At 34.0% G+C, this 17315-nt stretch overlaps 1 protein-coding gene across 3 annotated transcripts; it reads left to right on the plus strand.

The window, feature by feature from the left end:
* The first annotated feature begins 1654 nt into the window (after nt 1-1654).
* Nucleotides 1655-17015, plus strand: LOC108202250 (protein TONSOKU). 3 transcript variants are annotated; one of them, XM_017370652.2, is made up of 20 exons: nt 1675-2010; nt 3029-3823; nt 5415-5591; nt 5797-5888; nt 6626-6724; nt 6937-7406; nt 7485-7525; nt 7614-7880; nt 8835-8982; nt 10010-10129; nt 13028-13128; nt 13456-13579; nt 13929-14041; nt 14795-14906; nt 15139-15243; nt 15309-15375; nt 15485-15605; nt 15708-15881; nt 16089-16483; nt 16600-17015. In XM_017370652.2, exons 1-20 carry the CDS (start codon nt 1744-1746, stop codon nt 16721-16723), a joined length of 3912 nt encoding a protein of 1303 aa, XP_017226141.1. In that variant the 5' UTR covers nt 1675-1743; the 3' UTR covers nt 16724-17015. The 3 variants fall into 3 exon arrangements, 2 of the variants coding, with proteins under 2 accessions (XP_017226134.1, XP_017226141.1); XM_017370645.2 differs by having other exon boundaries at nt 1655-2010; nt 16089-17015; XR_010291511.1 differs by lacking the exon at nt 16600-17015 and having other exon boundaries at nt 15485-15625; nt 16089-16228.
* Nucleotides 17016-17315: the final 300 nt, after the last annotated feature.

Below are 17315 nucleotides of genomic sequence, written 5' to 3' on the forward strand. Positions count from 1 at the left end.
GTGTGCATTCAATAAGAAAGAGAATTCATAAATTGATGTCTTCATCATATACCTGTGAAACTTGTTGTTCAGGTTTGGCTCATTCATTAGTTCCACATGAAGTGTTATCTTTGTCATTAGCTACAAGTTAGTAGCATCAATTGTCTAGGAGTTAAATGAAAGCTAGAGCCATTTGCAGAAAACAATCAATGAACTCTAAGCAAAATATGAAAATGTCAAGATCCAAAATAAAGCAACCATCGACACTGTCTGTATACAAAAAGAACCGCGCAATCCTTCCTCTACACAAACAAATCCAATTACCAAATCATGATCAAGGGTAATGTCTTGATTCTACAACAAAAGCATAAAGCAGACATAACACGGTTCTAATTAGAACTCTATTACGAAAGATTTCACTATAGAACCAAACCTACAATACAAAATTATGTAAACTGTAATATTTCAATAAATTCACTATCTTGATTCTGCAACAGAATCATAATTCAAGAAAAAATTTCAAATTGCATTATTTACAAAAAAAAAAAAGATTCCACAGTATAACCAAAGCAACATTAATGCTAAAAACTAAAATTAAAACAAACTGATTTGATCTAGAATAAGACCAGGAAAATATAATACAAATTGAAACTAAAACATATTAGAAGAATAATAAAATTTGAAATTCAACATTTAACAAATCAAAATTAACAGAGAGAGATATATATAAGGAATTGTATAGCTAAAAATTTAGAAGTAAATCAGATTGATTTGATTCCACAACAGAACCAAGCAAAATCAATACGAATTGAAACTAAAACATATCATAGGAATAATAAAAATTAAAATTCAGCATATAACGAATCAAATTCAACAGAGAGATAGAGAGATAAGTGTAAGTGTAGCAAAATCAAAATCAAGAGAGAGATAATGAACCTTATGAATTGGTTAAATCGACACTATCACAAATCCGAGCTTGATTTGTGGATGAATGAGTTTGATTTGTTAAAGACGCCATGTACAGCTTCCAGAGAGATAACACGAGCGAGAAAGACGAGAGCGCCGTTAGCGAGAGAGAGAGAGGAGAGAGAAAGAGATAACAGATATATTCTTGTTATAATAATTTAATATTTATTATCCGTTATTACTCACCGTCGGATCTAATCTTTGATCTAATGGTCCATATTAACGGAGGGGGTTCTCCACGGGACTCCATATAAAATGGGTCTCCATGGAACAAGAGCCTATATAACCATATATATATATATATATTTATAAAAGTAAAAGTTATTTCCATAAATAGAATAAATCAAATATTTTATTCAATACTCCCGCTCACTGTCTTCTTTAATTGTTTATATTTGGAATATTAATTGTTTACATTTGGTCCATAGATACGAACATGCATTTTAAGTATGGTTATATGAATTTAAATATTATTATTTCTAAATAAAAATTTAATATTTAAATTCTTTTCCAGATAATTGTTTTTTTTTTTTTGAAACTGTTTCCAGATAATTGTTTTAAAAAATAAGCTGGCCTTAGCATGGGTAGAAACGAGTCGAGGGAAGGAAGGAGCAGATCTTGGCGCTGCTCCACCTCCCAGTATTTATAGCCCAAGCTGAAAGGCCCGTTTTTGTGAAATTAGCCAACGGCCCAACAATACTCTGAACGCGCCTTGGTTTGGGCTGGAACTTGAACATTTTTCACTCACTTTAAACACCCAAAATCCACCAAACCCTAGTTCCCACCCCTCCGATCGAAATGGCCAAAGACGAGCTCGCCGACGCCAAAAGGTCGTACCGGAGCGCCACCGAGATCGGCGACCGCACCGAACAAGCCCGGTGGTCCAACGTCATCGGCGACATCCACAAGAACCGAGGCGAGTATGTGGAAGCTCTCAAATGGCTCCGCATCGACTACGATGTCTCCACAAAGTACTTGCCGGAGAAGCAGCTTCTTCCTACTTGTCAGAGTATCGGTGAACTCCATTTCCGTCTCCTCCACTTCCAAGACGCACTTGTTTATCAGGTTTACCGATAAATTAATAATCTCGATTAATTGATATCCTCAACAAGTTAATTTATCACTTCGAAGACGCACTTGTTTATCAGGTCTACCTATAAATTAATAATCTCGATTAATTGATATCCTCAATTAAGTTAATTTATGTCATTTATTATTATCCATTGTCAGCTAACAACAATGTATCGAACCAAAATGTATGGATACAGTAGAAACTTGATAAATGATTATTCTCGGTGTTGATGTAATAGATCTATTTTTTTTAAAAAAATATTAGGTATAATCATCCATATACGTGTCTATATAATTGTGATTTTGATACAACTTCGATAAATGCTCTTGGTCTTTATGTGATTGAGAGAGTGTGTTTTAATTGTGGTGGATGAATAAAGTTTACCAGTTCTGAGGGCATTTATTTATCAAGGTTTTTTAACTGCATAATGCAAATAATAGTTTGACTGTTCTTTTGGTTGACGTTTTTGCTAAGTAGACGGAGAAGATATTCCTAAGTTTCAGATGATCGAACTTAAGATGTTATTTGTGGTTTCATGGATATTTATTGAGTTTTAAGATGATAGTTAGACTTTTCTTTTGTTTGTAATTTTTGCTAATTAGATTGAAAAGATATTCCTAAGTCTCAGAGACCAAAATTAAGAAGTTGTGTGTGTGTGTGTGCGTGTTTTGACATCGAAAGGGAGGAAATGGTATTAAGGTGATGCTCCTGTTAATTCTTAAGTATGTTAGGTGTTTAGTGACTGAATAGTGATTGAAATGTTTTTCTCGACACTTAGGTAAAGGATACACTTTAAAAATATGCTGCAGAACACTACTGACAGTTTGTAATGATTATTATATGTCACACCTCTCCACAGATTGCTGATGCTTATTTGCTTCCTACGAGTTTTTGTGTGTTTCTGTGAATAAATAGTTTTAGCAGTGTATCATGCATTCATGAGTGATCAAGATTCTATTATTTCTACCGATTGGCTATAGATTTTCATTATGTTTAATTTTTTCTTGGTAGAAAAAACATTTAGAGCTTGCCAAAGACAAGGAAGATCTTGCTGAGCAACAAAGAGCCAGCACCCAACTTGCCAGAACTTACCATGAGATGTTTTTAAGATCGGACGATGATATTTATTCAATTCAGAATGCTAAAAAATATTTCAATTCTGCAATGAATCTTGCTAAATCTCTCAAGGAGAACTCACCTAACAAGTCGAATTTCTTAAAGGAGTATATTGATGCCTATAATAACATTGGGATGCTACAGAGGGATCTTGAAAACTTTGATGAAGCACTAAAAATGCTTACCAGAGGATTACAGATCTGTGATGACGAAGAGGTTGCTCGTCTAGATGATGCACGATCTAGGCTCCATCACAACCTTGGGAGTGTCTACATGGGGCTGAGGAAGTGGAGTGAAGCCCAAAAACATATTTTAGAGGATATCCACATTTGTAATAGCATACAGCATCGGCAAGGAGAGGCGAAAGGGTACATTAATCTTGGTGAATTGCACAACAAGGTCCAAAAATATGATGAGGCAATCTCTTGTTACAAAAAGGCTCTTGATCTTGCACGATCAATGGAAGATGAGGATGATTTGGTTAATCATATTAACGAGAATATGAGAATTGTAAAACAAGCCATTAAGGAAATGGATGAACTGAAAAAAGAAGAAAAAAATCTCAAGAAGCTGGCACGAAACATGGAAATGGCTATTGGTACATCGAGTGAGCGAAAATGTCTCCTGCAGCAAGATGCATCGCTTAGTCGCCTTATCGATATATCAAACTCCATCCTGGCATGGCGTGAAGTATGTTTAACATATTCTTTCTATATTGTTAATATGCTATCCTGATATCTTCATTGTTATAGTTTATATGAGATTGTATCACAAAAAAGCTCTCCTTGGTGTTGACATATTCGCGTCATCTTTATTGACTTTCTGCCATGATTCTGTTTATGACTACAAAATCAAAATAACATGGTCATTTCGCAGAGTTTTTTCCTTATTGTGAAAGTGACAAGGAATTGAGGCCTGCTTGGAAAGGGTCTGAGTTACATGGAGCTTATTATTAATTAATAGAGTTATAACCACAAGTTTTGTAATCTAGTTCTTGTATATGAATTTTGTACATAAAGCCGTTGTACCATAAAAGTTTTCACAAGTGCAGTAGTATTCTGTTTATCAAAGAATAGCACAATTAAACTGTTAGATGTAAAACCTTCTGTTTATTAAAGAATAGCACAAGTAAACTATTCGCTATAAAACCTGGTAGAAAGACTATCTTGTGTTTAAAATTATCACATACAAATTATGCTTGTGTTGTGCCAGGATTGTTTATTGTTTTATAGTTCTTTGAAATACTCAATAGGGATACATAACAAGGAAAACTTGATTCACATGATCTCACATCTAATAAGATTTTCTGGATATGTGATGCTACTGCTATTCTTTGGTATCTAATATGTTTGTTAAAATTAGGTGCAATTAGGATATAAAAACCCCGTATAGTCAGTGTAAGTATTCACAAGGGGAATATGAACTATAGTGTTTCTCCCCACACCTTGAATAATTAACACATATGGCACCTTGAATAGTTGAAACATATTACAATTACTAATGCATAAAAGGGGACTACTGATAACATATATTTATGTACTCATAACGCAAGTTACTTCTTCCACCAATTCTACCTCAACACCGCTAATGATGTGGAATGAGAAATTAAACTATAAATTGGTCCACATTTTATGTTATTGTTTGGATCTAGGTTTGATTGTAAATTTTGTAAATCATTATAACTCTATCTGTATTCTATAAATAGTTCATTAGAAATATTTTAATTCATTCTATTGAATAAGAAAAGGATTCGTTTCCTTTATTATTAGCAATTTACTTAATATTTAAGATTTAGGGATTTACTGTTGTATAAGGAGATGTGATCTATTATTATTATTATGAATAATTTGATTATTTAATTAATTTGAGACTTAATTCTCTGTTGTTATGTGTTTTGATTCATGCAAATTCTTCTCTTTACTGTTAAAAAGACCTAGGGCTAGTTCTTTTGTTGTTGGATCACCTTTTTTGAGGTTATCCTTTTTTACCATTCTTGTCCTGCAGCAGCTAAACAAGTACCCCTGCCTATGTTATAAATCTGACTTTCAGTGGCCAATTTAATTATTTGCTTAAACATAGCAACACTGTGTTCGAAACATGTCAGCTTTGATGAAATGCTGATGTTTTTTTAACACATGTTGCATACCCACTTATTTCCTGTCATGTCTACATGTTTTCATGAGAAATCTTATGTTCTTTCAAGTTGATACAAGTTATATTAGATGTTTACTATTTTAACTTTTCAATTGTAATTGACTTGGCATGTTATATTCTTTTCCAGCATAAAGCTTTTGCTAAAAGGAAGAAGCAAATAGCAACAAAACTGTGTGACCAAGAGAAATTAGGTGATTCTTTCTTGCATATTGGAGAATCATATCAGAAACTCAGAATTTTCGACAAAGCCCTCAAATGGGTCACAAAGAGTTGGAAAGTTTTTAAGGCCATTGGTAATTTGGAGGTTAGTTCATGTTTAGTCTAAATAAATTTTCTGTGATGAATGAAAGACATGTTTAGATGAGAGCTGAGAGTTTTCATAAATGCATAAGCTGCACATGTGATCTAAATAAGTTAGATGGATTGTTTGGTGTTATTTAAATTTCCATAAATTTTGTTAACTTGTTTTTTTCAACCTTATACTTATCTTAAGATGTCAGTGATTACAGGGACAAGCATTAGCAAAAAATAGTATAGGAGTAGCTCTGGATTCAAGTGGTGATTGGGCAGGTGCTTTAGATGCATTTGAAGAGGCTTATGCGTAAGTTGAATCCTTTTTCCTCGTGACTGAGAATGTTTTGATGGTGGAACTGCAATTGATTCAACCAACACAAAAAAATGAAGAGATTAACACAGACAGGGACGGAAATACTTCAATTAAAATGCTAATATAAACTCTCTTCAAGTAACTGATTACAACCTCAGACTTTCGAGTTGCCGAGGAACTCCCAGGTACCACTAGGATTACTAAACAAATATTCCCAGAACCAGACCCCTCTCACTTCTCCCCCTTATCTTGTTTCTTCTCTTCTACCCTGACTGTTTTGATTACTCTTTTGTCCTGTTTTCTTAAAACGACGTCGTACATAATTTATAGCTGAGCCTGTTTTATTATTCAGAATACCAGCCTTATACTGAGGCATTGCAGGAACTCGTATTCACTGGCCTTTCAATTACAAAACTGATACAGGGTGTATACAATAATAAAATTACTATTTTTTACTGCTGTAGTAACAAATGGTTATGAAGTTAGCTTTGGTATATTATGACAGCACTTGCAGCCTAACTAGCACTCTCCGTTCCCTCTGTACAGGGATTAACTGTTGGCAATATATACTGATAATTAAAAGGGAAGTGAATGCTGAATAGTCTAAAGCTCTATTCATCATACGAACCAGAAACCTGAATTTAGAACTCCACTTATGTTAGTCAGTGATGAACAGTAATTTTTATGGGTCATCGGTATTCATGTGCTTATGAGTGTACTTTATGTTTCAGAAATGCCTGTGAAGCCAAACTTCCTTCAATACAGCTGTCTGCACTTGAAAATATGCATTATAGCAATATGATAAGATTTGAGAATTTTGACGAGGCTAGGTAAGCAAGCTTACATGGTTGCTTATTGTTTTTCAGTATGTTTGATTTGTCAGTTGTGGCAATTTAACTTGGCAAAAAGGCTGTCACTCACATGCGCGTAATTAACTATATTATCATGCAGATTTGGTGACTGTTTTATCTTCCCTACCAGCTGTATTACTATGCATGTAATATATGATGTTCTCTGTTTTTGATTGGGTAATATTGTGTAGGAGATTGAGATCAATAATAGACAAAAAAAGGGATTCAGCAACTGAAGTGCTTGAGCCGAAAATCCTAAAGAAGGATTGCTGCTCGGAAACTGAAACTGAGGGAGATGATCAACTTTCAAATAGTAGATCTGACATCAGCTGTTCACCAGAAATAAGTAAATCAAGCTTTAATAGGTATAAACCTGGTCCTGGTGCCAAAGATATAGTGGATGATGCACCTTCAAATTCCTTTCTGTGTCCTGAAAATGCATCTAAATCAAAGCCTCGCCCCATAAAAAAACCTTCCACTAGTAGAGAACCAGATGATAGTTCTCTCAGAAGTCAATCCAGACTTGCCAGTAGTCAGGCAGTTAGCCGTAAACGTGTACGAGTAATCCTTTCTGATGATGAAAGCGAAAATGATGAGGTGCCACCTTCCAGTGGAAGGTTTCGTTTTAGTCCAGCAGAAGATGTTGCCACTTCCGATGAAGGTCAGTCTCTACGAACTTTGTTTTTTCTTCTTTACCGAAAGAGAGTGGGTCTGACTTTCTTATCTTGATTGATGGCAGTTGACCGTACGTATAATATGAGAACTGCTCATGGATTGCAGGTAGTAAGTTTTTTGATTAAGAAAGATTCTATAGCTGCAGTACAGCAGTGGTCATATTAGGATTTATTATGATTAATTTGTTTGACAGGATGTGTCTCCAGTTGCCTCACACTGTGTTATCAGTGCTAATACTCCAATTAATCATGAAGGAACTGCAAGTTCCTACAAATCAAGTGGTTATATGCGTGCAGATCAAGATGCAAAAGATGTTAGATCATCGTGCTCGAACGAAGTTGTTAGTGTTTCTAATGTTCATTCAACTTCTGCCAGATGCAGGTTTAATGACAGTGAAAACCTGTTCCAGAATCACAGGAATTCCGGTCTCAGCCATCATATTTGTGATGATAGCTGTTGTGTGAGTTTCTTTTCGATTAGGCATCATGAGTTTTATCCAAATCATTAGGCTACCATCTTATATCCCGTGTGATGCAAGGGGTATCTTTTAATATTTGTTTTCTTATTTTTTGTATTTTAATAATTAAATTTTCTTCTGTTACATACTTTTTTTTAATTTAGAATAGGTTTTCAAAATGTTAGTGGATAGGCTTGTAAAATAAGTAGGCCCTATATATGTGTTAAAACTAAAATATTGTATATATGATTTAATTAGGATATGTATTTATAATAAACTATAAAATAAGTTTCTACAATAAGTAGGTCCTAGATATGAGTTTAAAATAAGAAGGCATGTAGGCCAAGGTCCTAGATATAAGTTTAAAATAAGAAGGCATGTAGTTTTGCCTTAATGATATGGTATATGGTTGTATGTTTTTGTGCATATTAAAAACTTGATTTCGAAGAAATTTACAAATAGGGTTGCAGTAGTAATAATTAGAAGCAGGATGTGAAGCTTTACAATGTAACTGCTGTTATATCATGCTACAGAAATGTCCACACACCAGTTTTTGGGTTACTCTGCAAGCCTTTTTTAATCCTTTTCATTTGCAAAATATACATGTAATTCATGAAATGAAGATAAAATCTCCACATGTGGGTTGTGTGAGACTACGTATTTGATGGTTCCCGACCATAATATTGAGAAACATGCATAAAAGAGCTATTATATTTGGCTTTAATCAGTGACATGTTGCATATAATACTGGATATTGGTCACAGGATCTGTCAAAGAGGAAGTCATCATGTATACAACGAATGCCTGATAAAGTAATAGTGCCATACATATTGATGCTTGCAACTCATGTCCCATTGGTCTCTGTTGTTACTTATGATCAGTCTGTTTCTATGAAATCTGATCATCCGTAATTGTTTTTGAAAACTTAGGTGCTTTGTCTTTTGTTGTTGATTTTAGAAACATGTGACATTCAAAGTCGAGGAAGAATTGGTAACCATGGAGCTGAGCTCTTGTATGATTGGTGATAAAGTCAGCATAGCAGCCTTAAAGGTTGACATCTCATGCCTGTATTTTCTACAGCTACCTAAGCAAAAAAGGTCAAAGGGTAATAACTCTTTCGTGTTCCCATTTTCTATTTTCTTTTCTAACAATTTTCCTCTGGTTCTTTATGATCTATGGTTGAGATAATGAGATTGTGCCTTCCACAGATTAAATTAACTCACTTATAACTGACACATCTAAAAGATAATACAAGCTAGGATAATCTGTGTTATAATCTTTGCGGTCTTCTTATCATCTTCTTTCAGAATTGTGGTTGTGTACTTGTAATTTTTGTTTTATTAAAACTATGGAGCTTGTCCTTGAGTATGTTGATAATAAGGAGAGGCGCAGAAGTTAAGTCAGGAAAGTTTTTGTAGTATTGACGAGAAATGATAACAAAAGTAATGATAAGAGTCTTTTATATTGTCTGTAAATAATTTAATCATTATTTATTATAGAACTTTGGCATATGTATTTCTGTGGGACTAGTGGTTCATTAATTTGTTGCTTATATATAATAAGTTCTATTGTTCTGGGCTAGTCTACTAGGTTATTTTAGTAGGGTTTCTGTTCCATATATAGATACTGTAATCTCCACATCATTTTAGAATTGCTTAATATACTGTGATTTTCATATTAATCGTGATTTTCATACTAATAGTGATTTGAGCCTCTTCTTGGGTTGCAATTTGTAGCTTTTTTTTCTTTATCTCTTCCACTGTTGGGAAATCCTCGGGGTAGTGATTATTTAGCGGCTGGAATCACCTTACGTTTATCTTATTATCGTTTTGTTAGTATGAAACTATGAATTATTCTTTGTGAAAGCTGTCCTGCACCAAATGGTATCAAGAGCTTAGGTTTTTTTTCATCAAGTTTGAATTATATCCTAATATTATATATTGCCTGTAGGTTCTATTCACGTTTCTTCTGTTTTGTCACTATTGTCAACACTCTCTCATTTTATATATTGTCTTTGGAAATTTATAAAAATATGTTGTTTGGATGTCTATATGCACAGTTCTTGTCCGAAATTATTGTTCACAATGAATAGAAGCATATATACCTGTTTATCAATTGCATGTCCTTCTTAGGTCTTTTACCTATAATTCAACACCTGAAGTGTAGAAGCAAAGTTCTTGACTCACTGGAATCTACTGAAACTTTCAAGGATTACTTTTCGGGAAAAGGATGGATTGATGTTTCTGTTGATGGTATGTGTCCTGATTCCTGCTCATAAGGCCTCCTGAAATTTATCATTCCTGTACTGATGTCTTTCTCCTTTGCATTAAGACCTGTAGTTTTAGATTGCTTAATCAATGTTGCGGTATCCCGTGTAGGTGGGATGATGTTAAATCGATAACCTAAAACTATTCTAGCATAAAAGAAATATATGTTTAAAACATCTGAATTATGCTACAGTTGCCTTTATTGATGAATCATTGCAGATATATGTTAAACATGTTCGTAAAGTTTCAGCACGAAAACAAATACATCATCAAAGAAAGCACTCCCTTTTGAGTATATAAAAATGTCAGACTGTGAAATCAATATATATGCTTACTAAATGGAACTCTGTACTTTAGTTAAACTCAAAAACATGCATTGGGGTACTTGCCAGCAATGCATAGCAAAATCCTAATTTGTGATGAGAAGTGGAAAGGAAATGTTCAATGTCGTGTTTTCATTTTCTTATGTCGGACAAATTGATATATTATTGTTAAGCTGCATTACTTTACTTAAAGAAGTAAATCAACAAGGAAGGCTGCATGAGAGTCATGAAGGAATTTAACTTTGTGTCGTAGAAGAGCTAAATTAGAATTTTAGATATCTGAATATTAGAATTTTAAATACTAAGTGTGTTATTAATGTCAACTATACATCCATGAAGAAGTCAAGCAGCAAACCTAAATAATTATAGGAGGATTGACCTTTGCTACTCTCCTTCCACCACTAAACTATAATTGTTTGAAGCAAGTATAAAACAATGAGGAGCTGATTGGTTCGACTCAGGGAAACGGAATGAAATTTGGAAACGAAGAGAATGAAAAGGAATGATACTCAATTGCGTTACTGTTACCTGTTTGGTTTAAATCCGGAAACGGAATGAAAAGTTATATGATTATTCTATATCTAATTTATCTAATATTACATAATTTGGAAAAAGTTAATGATATTTGATGTTTATAATAATTTATTTATTTATTTAATTTATATAAATTAATATAATTTATTATTTAAAAAATTTATTATTTTTTAAAAGACCTGACTTATAAATTATATCAAAGTTATTTTTAATTTATAAAAGTTAAATTACTTTATCCGTCCCAATGAATTCTTTACATTGGGATTGGGCACGAAGACTAAGAAAAATGTATAAAATAGTATAAAGTGAGTAAGAAAGAGTAAGAAAAGTGGTGGGATCCATTCATATATAATGAATAGATTTGCAGAAGTAGATGAAAGTAGTGGGTGAGATTGAATTTTAAATTGTAAGAGTTTACTAGTTTTGGAAAGTTTCGTAATGTAAAGAAATGAGTGAAATCAAAAAGGGAAACTGTAAAGAATCCGGTGGCACGGAGGAAGTAAAATTTGATTTTGATTTTCCAAAAAGCATTTACATATCATTTTTGTTTTTAATGATTTCTGAAATAAATTATAAATGAAAATGAAAAGAGAATAAGGAAAGGGAAATCAAATACCTAGTGGGGGCTGGGGAATGGATGATAAAGGAAGTTGGTTAATCCTACAACCAAAAAAATGAAAATTTTTATAAAACAAACACCAACAAAGGGAATTAAATTAATTGTTTCCCTCTCCCTTTATTAGTTACCCCCAGACAGACGGCCCCTAAGAGTTCTTTATAATCAAAATAAAATCAACTCTAGAGGCTCTTTTGGGTTTCTTGCATAATTTTAAGCTTAAAGTGATACACTGTTTTTATCACAAAGTACTGTTTTATTTTTGACACAAAGATAGCTTTTGGATTATATAATCCAGAAACAAATTTTAAGAGAGTATTTGACATAGGCAGCCAAAAAATTTAAGGTCTAGATTGAGTTTTTAGAGGACTAGGCCAAGATTTTCTTTTGACTAGTTTCTTATACTTAATTCTCGGTGAGGTGCAAGTGTGATATCTGGTGAGCCACTGATATCAGGCTTATTATTGCTAATTAATTTATTCCATAGCTCCTCTTACCAGACAAGCCTGGTTGACCTTTTACTTCTAGTGTTCTTCAGGTTACCGAAGTATTAATATAGATGAAATGAAGAATGCAAGTAATGAACAGATTATGATTATGGACTGAAGTTGCTGCAAAACAGTTTTCTTAACATCTATATCTCACTTCAAAAACTCTAGCTTAACTTATATTCTTTGCCGAAGGGAATTTCTACAAATGAAGGGTTTGTACTAACAATGATATTAGGAGTCAATGTTTAGGTGAGTTTTGTTACACCCTCCGTCCCTTTCATTTTTTTGCAGTTTTTTTTATTGCTTGGCACGTATTTTAAGGTATATATAAAGTATATTTCCATAACTTATTTTTAGAATTTTCTTTTTATATATATATATAAAAATTTAAATATTAAACTTTTATTCAGAAGAAAATAATTTTAAAATAATTTATGAAACTATACTTTACATGAGCATTAAAATGTGTGCCAAGACCTCTGTCCCCAACGCAAACAACTGAAGGTACAGAGGGAGTACAATTGCGTCAAGAATAATCTAGGAAATATGGATATAGAATATGATATATAACTATATATTTACAGACATGAGGATAAATATTTTCCTTGAGGACAATGTATACTGTAATCTAATGCAATATATCTTCAGCTAAGAATCTTGGGTACAATTTAGGCTCAATCTGAATATCATACTATGCTGAATAATACATGGTATCATAACAACTATAAATTTATATAAATAGTATTACTTTAGACATCCAATGGACTCTTATGCAGATGATTCATATCGTAAAGCATGCATATTATTGTTGTGTATATCATCAAAATTTGAGATTTCGTAAATGCCTTGGTGTACGGATGTATTCTGAAATGAGTATTTGATGTCATCAATATGACTCTCTGACATGCATTGCTCGCAGCTTGGGTACCAAAGCGTTTAATGAAACTGTACATCGACTGTTGCATGGAGCTTTCTGAGCCTCCCAACCTACATCTGCTTAAAAAGCTATACAATTTAGAGGTAAGTGATATTTGAGATGATCTGGTTGTGTAGTACTAGTCACATGCACAGTCGAAGCTAAACTGGTAGTGATGAATAGGTTTGATAACTTGGTAGTTGACAGGATCAGAACTATGTGATGACTGATGAAACCACCTACTTACATTTCCTTTACAAAATGTTGTAGCAAGTCTTAGGAAAACAATGATACATTTTTTGTAATATTAAATCTTGATAAATAATGTCTGTGATCTTTTTAGATGCATTAGTACATAATGGTATATATTTCTATGCTTTCATGTACACCTCAAATTGTATTTGAAGCTATAAAGATTATTTTGTTATCAGGTTTCGGAGGATGAAATCATTGTGTCTGATTGTGGCTTGCAAGACATGTCAGTAGCACCGTTGTTGAGTGCCTTGCATTTGCACAAGACAGTTGCTGTCCTTGACCTTTCCCACAATATGTTAGGTAACGATCATTTGTTTCTGGTTGCACCTTTTATTTGCGATCTTATTACCTATAATTGAGTAATCTATTTGTTCAAAATATCGTGGATATAATCATTACAGATGTCACCTCTGCCTCTATTTACTTGCAAACTTAAAATTTGATGAAGAAAAATGACCTACTTGGTTTGTGTGTAATTCCCAAGAAGTAACAGTCCTCAGTGATTGGTTAGTTTCTGTGAATTCCATCATGAAAGGGAATTCTGATTTTTTTTTTTTGTTTGTCCATACCATTAGGTTTAATAGAACCTAATTTAAGTATGCTGAAATAGTTTATGCGATATGAAATTGATTTTCTTTCATGTATCCAGGAAATGAAACTATGGAGAAACTTCAGCAATTATTTACATCTTCAAGACAAAAGTATGGTGGTCTGATATTGGATTTGCACCAAAATCGCTTTGGTCCTACTGCTTTGTTCCAGGTTTTTACTTTTTCCAACCTAGCTTGCTTGTCTCGCCTTTTGCGTCCTGTTCCTAGCCTGCCGTTCTACTACTTACTAAGGCAATAGAAAACAGTAGAATCTGGTCAAAGCACTATTAAAAAATGATCTTTTAAATTGTATAATTTTGAATGTATATTTTTACTGCAAATTACCCTATGATGTTAAATGTTGACATTCACCAAACTTTCTGTTCTATTGCTCATTATCTATAATGCTTCTACATGCCCACATAGAGACAGACAAGAACGAGAATCCAATCTAGTGTGGGCAAACAAAGTACTTAACCTGACAAGGTGTAAGCTTAAAAAGATCTTTGGAAGTTGTAGAAGTGCTTAAAGAACATACTTCTGAATGTAGAAAACAGTAAATAATCAGGTTAGTGGTTTCTGAACACATAACCAGCTTATGAGCTATTGCTAGCTTTAACTACTGATAAGGGATATTTGACACTTGCTTAAGGTTAAACTTATATATTAGTAAAAGGAACAAGAGCGGTGGCATTTAAACCCTAACAGGTCATGAGAAAGTATATAACCTTTGTAGACAGTAAATTCGATTTTGTGAGAAATGTGTCACATATGTATATTATACGTAGGAAGCCAACCAGGGAAAGTTTCCCCAGTTTACACTAGACACGTGACGTGTCCCTTGTGTGCGGCTGTGCGCGCACACACAGGGTGAGTCAAAGCCCTATAACTGTTTCATGTATGTTTATTGCATCTTCATGTACAGATATGTGAGTGTCCTGTTCTATTTTCTCGATTGGAAGTTCTAAACATCTCTGGAAACCGTCTGACTGATTCTTGTGCATCCTACCTTGCAAACATCTTGAAAAATTGCAAAGGTAAGTAGTAGTCTGATTTCGTATTAGCATTTTTAATTTTGATATGAGAACATACAATGACACTAGCAAATCAAAAAGATATGCTATATGACGTGTAGTGTTGTATAGTTTTTAGTTGGACAAGGCTTATATTATATTTAGGAAATCTATCTCTGATCAGTTCCTTTCTGGAAGCTAGTAGCGTAGATTTTGAAACATTTGTGGTTTTTAACCTTATTTTTTTGTTTTGTAGCACTGTATGGCTTAGACATAGGGAGCTGTTCTATCACATCTAGAACAGTTCAAAAGATCGCCGACTCGCTAGATTCCGGATCTTCACTAGTACAACTTGGTTTAGGTAAAAAAATTGAACAGTATTCTTTTCGGCTGATGAAGAGATTGTACTAACTCTCTTTTTAACAGGATACAACAATTCCATATCTGGAAATGCCATAGTGAATCTATTGGCCAAGCTTGCTACTTTAGATAGGTGTGTGCATGTATTTTCGTTAGCAATATTTTTCACCGGTAGAGTAGGTTGGGATCAGAGAACATTGACTTCCATAAGAATTCCTTACAAGTTTTTGGTTGGTTCACAGATTTGCAGAACTGAACCTCAATGGTTTAAAGTTAAACAAGGCTGTTGTAAATGGCATTTGCCAACTAGCTAAAACCTCATGCTTGTCCGAGTTAATGCTTCAAGATACTTGCATAGGAACTGTAAATCACTTCTTTCTCAAGTTAATTAGCCTCTCATGTTTTATTCATTGCTTTAGTCACTTCTCTTTAGCAAGGGTGATTTGTAAGTGTTGATTAATGCAGGATGGAGCATTACACTTGCTGGAGTCTTTGTCTAGCGAAACTCGAGAACTGGTGAAGCTTGATCTATCATCTTGTGGACTGACATCTGAGTATATTTTCAGACTTAATGATGAAATATCTTTGATCGGTGGTGTTATTGAACTAAAGCTTGGGTGGAACCCCATAACACAAGAGGTCTTTCCCAGAAATCATTTAATTAATGCTATACTTGCAAATCAAATAAATATAGCTTGGTGTATGAGCTTCACTGTGCATAAATTCATAGGATCTGAGTTTTATTGTGTGAAGTCTCAGGCACCACTTGACTGCTGATTAACAAAAATATGCTCTCTTTTTTTTTCTTTAGCATGTTTGTTAGTCTGACTGAAGGTTTTAATACAGTGTGGAAATGCATTGGCGGCATTGCTAAAAAATCCTTATTGTTGCCTAAGAGTTTTGGTATTGAATAAATGCCAACTTGGAGTAGTTTGTCTGCTTAGGACACTGGAAGCACTAGCAGAAAATCTTGTTCTTGAAGAGCTCAATTTGGCAGCAAATACATGTTCTGGTGAAGTTAATAGCTTGTCCCTTAACTTCAATGGTACTTTAAATTCCATGCATGCAGATCTCAGTTTTGCCAATTCCTCAGTTAAAGCATCTGCCTGTAACGATGCTCATGGTGCTTCAGTTGACCCTGATATTGATCAGCTTGAAGTTGCTGACAGCGAAGATGATCTAGACAGCACCAAACCTTCAGTATCTGGTATCCATGGCAGCAGCATGAGCTTTTCAGAAAAGTATTCTTCTAATCTGGAATCCCAATTCATTCAAGAGCTATCAAGTGCCATTAGTAGGGCCAAGCATTTGCAAATGCTGGATCTTAGTGATAATGGGTTTTCTGAACAACATGCAGAAACATTATACCATGCATGGTCAGCAAATTCAAGAGCTCCAGTAGCTGCCAGACACATCGAGGGAAATGTAGTTCATTTGAAAGTGCAGGGGAATTATTGTTGCGGCTTGAAACCTTGCTGTAGAAAAATCAATTAGCTTCTACGCAGGCTCTTGGATTTTCAATGACAATTGTCATCAACCAGTAGCCCGTTTGAGCAAATTGCAAATTGTAAAAACCTCTTCATTTGCCAAGTGCAATTAAGTTAACGGTCCTGTATTTGCATGTATATGTATCCAACTCGCAGTCATATAATTTCATAGCTTTGGTGGTGAACATCAGAGATTATGACTAACAGCATGATATTAGTATTCAGTCTTAGCGCTTACAAATCCGATCAAATCTGAATAAAGAAATTACCCTGCATTCGACTTCTATCCCGGGAATGGAAGAATTATAGAATGTCATCCTCGTACATGTGACAAAATACTATCCGTACTGGAGTCTGAAAAATGGAAAGCGGCTGGTTATAGGAATGATAAACTACTTGTAATATATCATATATCGTGCTTTCTCCGTCCCACTCATTTCTTTACGGTTACTATTTTGGATGTTGCTTTCATTTCTTTACGTTACTATAAATAGTAAGTTTTTCCTATCATTACCCCACTATCTTCCCCTACTATCTCATATTTAACAATAAAAACTACTATTGCACCCACTACTTTCCTCCATTA

Source organism: Daucus carota, chromosome 1, assembly GCF_001625215.2.
Source record: "Daucus carota subsp. sativus chromosome 1, DH1 v3.0, whole genome shotgun sequence".
In the NCBI taxonomy this organism is placed as follows: Eukaryota; Viridiplantae; Streptophyta; class Magnoliopsida; order Apiales; family Apiaceae; genus Daucus; species Daucus carota.

What these genes read in the sequence shown, in the direction of transcription:
- LOC108202250 (XM_017370645.2), top strand. Translation starts at nt 1,744, where the DNA reads ATGGCCAAAGACGAGCTCGCCGACGCCAAAAGGTCGTACCGGAGCGCC. An exon ending in TAAGCAAAAAAGGTCAAAGG is followed by an intron (nt 8,983 to 10,009) that starts GTAATAACTCTT and finishes TGTCCTTCTTAG; the next exon opens with GTCTTTTACCTATAATTCAA. An exon ending in GGAACCCCATAACACAAGAG is followed by an intron (nt 15,882 to 16,088) that starts GTCTTTCCCAGA and finishes GTTTTAATACAG; the next exon opens with TGTGGAAATGCATTGGCGGC.